The following is an 8,524-nucleotide window of genomic DNA, read 5'->3' on the forward strand; positions in this document are numbered from 1 at the left end:
TACAATAGAACCTGCAAGCGTTTGGTCTTTATCTTGTAAGATACAGCGCTTTATATTTATTAAAAAGGGAGAGCTGCTCTTTTAATTTGAAGAAAAATTAATGGAGGAGTTCTGCTATCACTGAAGCCAGTGGGAGTCATGAAGTTAATTAGACTTGGATGAGATTGTATCCAGCCTGATTCATCCCATTTAATTTATTTTACTAGCAAAATCTGGTCCTGAAATGCACTATGAGCAAAATACATACCTGAGAAAGCAATTTGGGTTTTGTTTATGTGAAAAGTGCTGCAAACTCGTAAATCACCTTTGTAATTTAGACAGGCCACTCATTTTTGCGAGGGGAGGGCATGTCTTTCATAGCAAGGATAAACCAAGGCCATTAATTAGGATATTAAAGGATAGTAGTAGTACATGATTAAGTGAGGAGAGAAGACGTCGGCTAATAACCCAATTTGCAGCTGGTATCAACAGAAACTTTCAGCAAGTCTGAATGCTTGTCAATAAGCAAGTTGCAAAAGCCGGCACGAGTAGCTGGGAGCAGAGCGGAGCGGGGAAGACGCGGAGTCCTGGCTCTGTCCGCAACCCCGTTCTGTGATCTCCAACTGAAACCTGGTCAGCAGCTATTTTGCAAAATACTCTTCTTGCAGAAAAGTAGTAGCATTAAAAAGAAAAACATCTGCAATAAGATGAATATCCAGAGTTCCCTCCCCACTGAGAGTCGTAAATTCAGGTATCATAAAAGGATTGTATTCTCCTGGTAACACCAAGAATCACCCCGTGCACTTCCATGTCCAGACGTCTTTATCCGGAAAACCAACACCTCACCACCTTTAATGTGGATCTTCAATTTTCCAGCTGATCAAATCAGATATGGCTGTTTCTAGAAGTTTTCTGTTAGCATTGTCTCCTAACGGCTTTAGTTTGCTCTCTGGTCATTAAACAGACATCCCATCCCAGCAGGAGCTCTCATGTCAAGTTACAGATATTCAGCAAAGGGTATTTTGCTTGCAGAAGCGATGTTTTGCAAGAATTATTATACTTTTATCTCATTAACCCTTACCTTACAGTTTTAGAACAGATTTCCCCACTACTTAAAAACATTGAGAATTCATACCGCTAAGTTGTACAGTCATCAAGCGCTATTTTTACCTGTAATTAGTGTTCCATTATACTTGTTCAGACAGTGTCCCTATGCCAAACACCCATCCAAACCCCAAAGAAAGTAAAAAAAGGCACATAAACATTAAATATTTGTAGGAGAAACATAATCTGATATAAACAAGCAAACACACAGCTGCAACTATAAATTACAAAAAGAAACATAGAAACTAGGCAAAAAAAGCAAAAAGCAACTCTATTTATACATGTGCAAATCAACTTGCATATATGAAATAAATGAGGTTTTTATTGGCATTTTTAAACAGTGTGTATTTACCAACTTTACCTTTCAAAGGCAAGCCTTTTATGTTAATTTTAATAAATATGTAAATGCTTCTCTCAAGTTTTCTAATCTCGTAGGAACAAGATTTTTGGAAAAAAACTAGGTCACATACAAAAATACAAAATTTTAAAACAAAGAATGTCTTGATATGAGAGATATGTTTAAAAGCTTGTAAAATGTTTTTATATTCAACTTTTGACATTTTTTCCCATCCATCGCTAATCAATATATTCAAATGCAAGTCATGCAAAAACCTGATTTCTGAGTAAAGGAAGCTGCAAGCTTTACTGCCAGACTGAGAAACAGTAGCACAGTCCCATCTCTAATATCCTTGTTTAAGTGCAATAATTGGACTACACCTTTAGTCTTTAATTAGGAAGGAAAATAGTTGTGGAACTTGGGCAGAAGGCTGCCCTCTGTCCTGAAAGGTGGATATATATTATACGTTTCAGTAAATCAGTCAAACTTTTAGATAGTCCCACATGGATTTGCCTGAGCGATCACCTGCGGAAGGATTCACTTATTTATCAACGCACGAACAAACACTGCTATGTGATGGGGGAGTGCTATGTCGGGTTTAGTGAGTAACCTTTACAAAGTTTATGCACTTACAGTTCTCATACGATAGTCTCCTTTTACAGAAATTTAGACTGAAGCTGTATTTCATAAAAGTAAGGTTTCTTCTGAAAAGAGAGCTTAAAATTAATAATAGAGGCCTATCAAATTATAGGTCTTGATTCTTTTTTCTTTAAGATTAATGAGTCTTCTTTATAGATTTCAGTGGAAATGGGATCACACCCCACCAATTCTGAAGCCAAATTAGAAGTTCTGTCCCTGGCTGAAATGCAAGTGGCGCTGGTGTTTGCTGGTTCATTTTTGCCAGTATGCAGTAACTCAGTTCAGTGGACTAGAAAGAAACACTGCTACAGCATGAAAAAACCAGAGCTTATAACAGACTCTCCCTGCTGTGGTAAAGGCAAACTGAGCATTGAGCAAAGCACTAGACCAGAAAATCTTATAATAATAAATACCAAACCCCTCCCATCCTTAAAGGTTTAGAGGCAAAATCGAAGGCAGTATGCCATGTGGACTATACAGTGGGGGGGGAAACAAGCAAGTATGTATTTACAGCAAAGAATTACACTACAGTAAAAACTACGTGTTTTGCATTCTTTAAGTGCACACAATACAAGTCTTTGTTTCTGATGTAATTCTGTGATATCTCATTCCAAACTAAATTCCTGCCTGAAGAACCTCAGGCTGAATGGGTAAAGGCAAATTCTGCTGCTGCCTTTACTTTCAGCACCAGGTATAAGTGTATATATTTTAATACGCAGGATTTTCCAGTTGCACGAATATGCACAGGTATGCGGGGAGTATTTGATATAAATACAAAGTGAATTGTTGCGCCTGCTCAGACCCATTTCCAATCCTCCTCCCCCAGCTTTTCTGGGGTATTAAAACTATTGCAACCTACAGTTGTGCTGACTGAAGCAAATGCTGAGCTATGGTAATGGTAAGGGTTTTCATACTAGTTTGTGTTTGTTTTCTTTTCATACAGAAAGTTTGCCTCCCATTATAGAACCCAGCTGTTCTGTTTCTGGAGAATTACTCTAAAATACAGCCGATTTTATCATCACCACTACCCAGTTACTGGTGGCCCTGCTGTTCAACAGCTCCCACATTCCCTTTTTGGATACTCAACAGTCTCTCGGGATTAAGTTCCCATGTAGTCCACAGCAGTGTTACGGAGCGTTACAGGATAACACCGTCAGGAGTGCTGAGGCAGGAAGCAAAAACCTTGAGAAAGCTAATTCACTGCTTTGAAATTGAAACTTTAAATGTATACTGTTCTGTTCTCTTGTCTTGAGGATGTATCCAAGATTAAATAGCATTTCCCTTGCTTGGTCTTTGGTAGGTCAAGAGATACATCAATATTCACACACAGATAATGAATGCCGGTTACAAGAAAAATCTGAACCAACCGGATATATCCAAGAAGGAAAATTTAAAATACCTATGCTTTTCACTATTACCTGGTAACGCTTGTTCATCTTTATGAAAAAAACCTTCATGTTGATCTGAGGTTTTTTCCTGTATGATCAGAGCACGTCCAAATTGTAAACCTGCAGACTATGACTGCTTTCAAAATACACCGCAGATTTGTTTCTCACTAATCTTAGCATATCACTTTCTGACTACAAGTGGTGCTGTCAAGCATGCCACCTTCCACTGAAAATAACAAAAATTACCTCTATAAAAAGAAGGCGGTTTTAGAAGATTCAACTTGCTGCTCTAAAAAAATGAAGTTTGCTTTGAATTCCAAACTCTTGAATTGTTTTTTTCGAAATTTGTAACTGGTGGGCCTGCTTAAAAAAGAAAAAAACCCCAAAAAACCAGACACCCCCCCAACCAGAAAAACAATCAAAGAACCCACGAGACTGATCAATGCTTTTCTTAGCAGTTGTTTGTCTCCTCTTACTTGTTCTTCACAAAAAATTTCTCTTTAAAAACCTAGCTAGTTATGAAGACATTTTACATTTCTACCACACAATAATTATAGTTAGCTTAGTTTAACCTTTCTATGTCATTCAGCAACACTTTAACTACTGGAAGCCGTAGCAAACTGAGGCTCTAACGATAATATTGCTCCAATGATGCTGAATACTTTTTGCTTCACACAGTATTTCTAGTAGACAGACTACAACAGAAGCATGGGCAAATTCCAAGGATTACTCTCTAAATGGGACCAGTAAACTGCGACAAGTCCATTCTGAAAATGGCAGGATGTTTTTGTAGCTTTTCCACACTGAAGGATGCCACAACCCTAGTCAGTTGTCGAGTCACCAAGATGATGTGTCACACGCTGGCAACTGCCTATTTGCTCATTCATGATACTCTCTGTTTAGACTGCTCCGATGCAGCGGCTGTGATGCAGACAATACTTTGTTGTATACAAAGATTTAAAAAAAAAAGAAAAGAAAAGAAAAGGAAAAAAGAACTGGGCCCGGATAAACCCGTAACAGGGTACAGAGCTATCTTGCGATTCCGAGTTCTTGTGAAGTAAACCACTTTATAGCCATTCGAGCTAAAGCGGTACCCAAAACAGTGCACCTAGAACAAAATATTAGTCCTCCCTCCCCTGCACCCCCCTCCCTCAAGCACACTTTTTCCAATTTTCTACTGGAATGAAGTTGAGATCCTTTAGCTAACCATGACGGGGGATGTCCCAACTCATTAAAAAAATAGAAAACACTTTACCCAAACGACAAAAAAAAAAAAAAGACGTTTGATGGGTCTGGGAATTTTCTACACACTATTCTGTGCAGTCATCTTCAAATCACTGTAGAACATGAAACTCATTTCTCTTCGCAAACAGATGAAGGAATCTGAAGAGTTACACTGCAAATGTTCTTATAGGAAAAAAAGATCAGTTAGCTGTTTATTATGAATCCCTCCTCTCTTAGTAGATAATTCTGCCCAGCAATGATAGCTCTGCCTGCAGCGAAAAACCTGGACAAAAGTGCAGGAAGTAGTAAGTAGCTCCTCTCAAAACTACTTACATTTTGTCCTCAACTCAAAAGAAGCTCTGCTGCTGCTGCTATAGGCAGTCTTTACAAAGCGCAACCTGCCCCTTAATATAGTCTCTGCAGGGGCAGATTCTTCTGTGGGTGGGGTGGGATCCGGCACAGCTGAACAATAAGAGGTCACCTTGGAAAACACAGTGCTTCCTCCTTCCATCAAAAGAGGGGACCAGAATATCATTTGCAGACTCCATGGTGAGACATTCGATATTATGCCTAAAAAGCAAAGCACATGATCTAAATCACAGCAGAGTTTACAAGAGTTTGGTACAGTTTTCATCCTTCCTCGCCAAAAATAAAATAAAATGCTGTATTACATCCTAAGTCAAGTACATTTAGAATTGCAGATTTCCAGAACATGACTCTCATTTCTTTTTGCCTGCGCCGATTCTCTCTGCAGAGGGCAGCATGGTCTTTTCAGCTTTACTCTGTTTCCTAAAGCTTAAAGAAAGAAGTTAAAAAGGAAAAAAATGCTTTTGACTGTTCCCCAAAGCGTAATATTTAAACGCACCATGCATTTCTAGTAAGACAGAAACAAAGACTCTGAAATCAGAAGATAGTCTCGTTGATTTCAGCAGGGATCTTCCCCAGGCAAGCCACACTGTGCCAGGCAGCCCTGGGTAGCTGAAGGTGCAGTCCGCCAAACTGCAAGGATGAGGTGATGCTGCTGTGTTGGACCCACTGCTCCGAGGAACCAGCTAGCGCTAGCTAGCTGAAAAAAGAAAAATGCGAGTTGCCGTTTTCTGCCCACAAAGCTTAAGCGCGAGGGTAGCAATTCCAGCAGAGGCTTGTTTTTCACTTATTCTGAAAACATTGGTAGCTTTCAGCATTTAACAGGTTTTTTCCCCCACAGGATTATAATTTTGCCTAGACAGCTAGAAAAGAAGCCTGACAAAGTTTTTACATGAGCTGCTTCTGAACTCCACTGGAAATTACAACTTTGCAAATGAAACACAAAAATAAAAACCTTCTACAATTCAGTTTAGCAAAAAGTGGAGATAGAAAACCTAGGAAGCAGATTCCCTAGCAGGCATTTGTTGGAGCCCAGCTTTGAGTGCTTTGTTTTCATTCTGAAAGGAACACGGACATATTTCTAAGAGACAGCACCTGAAAGCAACATCAATTTCCTTAATACATAGCTGGTAAGCTTTGTAAATTGGTACTAATACCTCTAATGTACAAGGGTTTACAATTCTTTACCTAGGACAATACCGACAAAAGGTTTGCAGAAACAGTAATTGCTAATTGCCAATGGATACAGATGTTTCAATATGGATGTTAATTGTGACCAAAGAGGGAGCTCAGTAAATAAAAGCAGCCCTTTGTAAGTGCTGTATTTAAAATCATGTGAACAACTGATAGAAATCACACACTGTGCACAGAGTTCTATTTCCTGCAACAAAATGCATTTCGTTTCTGACCCAGCTGACTGAGCACAGTTAGGATTAGCGTTAAGAGTCATGGAAGTTCACTAACGCTCAGAAGGATATGGCAAAAGCTATGGAATAGTGCCCCTGCTCAGCCAGGGCTGCAAAGGGTCCATCCAAATACAATTACAGTTCTGGCATCTGCGATCCCCGCAGCACAAGCATCTTTGCTCAGTGCAAGCAACCCAACATCAACGGGCACTGTACGGTGCACGCACGTAGGACATGGAGGGAGGGAAGGAAGAGATGTAAATTTTTGGCCTTGGTGCTGTACTCCTCACTGCAAAAACACATGCTATGTGGAACGGTCCTCTCACCACAGCAGCAACTTCTACCATCCACTGCTACGAAGGACTAACCGCACAGCTTGCTGCTGCCAGACAGACAGTACTTCTCTCCCCACCTTCCCTTCTCACAGAATTCGTACACTAAACTTCCTGTGTGGCAAAAACCAGTGCAATAAAAAGAGACCAAATAACACGTTCGTGCTTTTAAGTACTTACTTAAGCAGAGCTTTGTCCTTGTTAAGATGCTGGAAGAAGGAAGGCTCACAGATGAGCTGGCTTTCCTGACAAACTTGTTTACAGGATTTTCCTGGTTCAGCAATTTTTACTTGAAGGGCACTTAATGGGGGCCACATCACCTGCCCGTGACAGAAATCCTGCAGTGACAGATCATATTTTATTATAACGCATCCAGTCCCTTGCTAGCAATTTTCCCCATTAGTAAAATAAGTGGTTATTGTCACCCAAACGCTCATTTTGCAACTCATTTTGGTTGTATTAAAATCAGTAATTCAAGCACAATTAAAGAGAGTATTTTTTTTTAGCATGAGGGAATTATCACCTTTGATTGCTACTTGAAATGTGGTAGTACCCTTCTTCCCAAAGAAGATTCTTCCCTACCTTTACCTTTTTTAATTTATCATAGAGCAACTCCACATATCCAACCCCTTTTGGGCTTTCTCAGTGATTTCTGTTTCACTGACTTAGTGCTAGCAGAACTATTTTCATAACAGCACAAATGTCAGGAGGAAGTTCTGGTAGGAGAAGAATTCCAGAGGCCAGTTACCCTGTAGGTGAGAAAGGTCTCAAGTGCCAGAGCCATCTGGAAAGGATCAGGGGACTCGCAGCACTATGGAGCGAGCCGAACTCATAAAAGACCGAAGATTTCTATAAAGCAACCAGGATTCAGAGTTTGCTTGTTCTTCTTGGTTGAACTGCTAGTAAAAGTGCTCTCCCAACGCTCAAAAAAACTGGCTATAAATAATGCATGCAGTCAAGTGTCACCACAGTGGAAAGAGAGAAGGAAGAAACAATATCTAAACACACTTGCTAGCGAAAACTATTCAAAGACAAGTTCTTACGGTCTTGACATTTAAAATGAGAAAAAGCAAAGAGAAAATTTTAATCGCTGGTTTTGTATAACATTCCATGATACTCAGCCATTATTTTAACATCTGGCAACTCTCATCAAAAGGTGATCAAAAAATCTGGGCCCAGACCATCATGGTTTGCTTTCTCCTGACAAAACTAAAATTTGTATGTACAGGTCCCAAAGTGTGACCCAAAGCTTAGAAAGGCTGAACTACTTGAAATTTTAATGAAGCTAAGACCCCAAATCATTTACCAGTTTGGTGGTTTTTTCCCTCTGTTTAGATTTCCTCTGCTGAAGGAGGAAGTTTTCATACTCCCAGGTCTAACCATAAATTTAGTATTATACAATCATGAATCACGGATATCCTGAGTTGGAAGAGACCCAGGAAGATCGCAGAATCCAACTTCTGACTCCACACAGGGCAACCTAAAAGCTAAACCATGTATCTAAGAGCGTTGTCCAAATGCTTCTTGAACACTGACAGGCTTGGGGCCGTGACCACTTCCCTGGGGAGCTTGTTCCAGTGCTTGACCACCCTCTCAGTGAAGAACTTTTTCCCAATATCCATTCTGAACTTCCCCAACGCAGCTCTAAGCCATTCCCTCGAGCCATATTAAAAAAAAATGAGTAATTTTGGAGCATATTTATGGCAGAATAATTTTAACAGCATCTAAAAAAACAGCTTAAAAATAGAT

The 8,524-nt window shown here is 39.8% G+C and overlaps 1 protein-coding gene across 1 annotated transcript in view; it reads right to left on the reverse strand.

The window, feature by feature from the left end:
- Positions 1-1,239: 1,239 nt before the first annotated feature.
- Positions 1,240-8,524, reverse strand: part of MGAT5 (mannosyl (alpha-1,6-)-glycoprotein beta-1,6-N-acetyl-glucosaminyltransferase) — an 86,211-nt gene continuing 78,926 nt past the window's right edge. The window contains exons 15-16 of the mRNA XM_009279908.2: positions 6,956-7,113; positions 1,240-5,241 (exon numbers count right to left, since the gene is read on the reverse strand). Coding sequence (XP_009278183.1) covers positions 5,043-5,241; positions 6,956-7,113 — 357 coding nt within the window. The 3' untranslated portion in view covers positions 1,240-5,042. The remainder of the gene's footprint in view (positions 5,242-6,955; positions 7,114-8,524) is intronic.

This window comes from Aptenodytes forsteri, unplaced genomic scaffold, assembly GCF_000699145.1.
Source record: "Aptenodytes forsteri isolate BGI_AS27 unplaced genomic scaffold, ASM69914v1 Scaffold11, whole genome shotgun sequence".
Classification (NCBI taxonomy): domain Eukaryota; kingdom Metazoa; phylum Chordata; class Aves; order Sphenisciformes; family Spheniscidae; genus Aptenodytes; species Aptenodytes forsteri.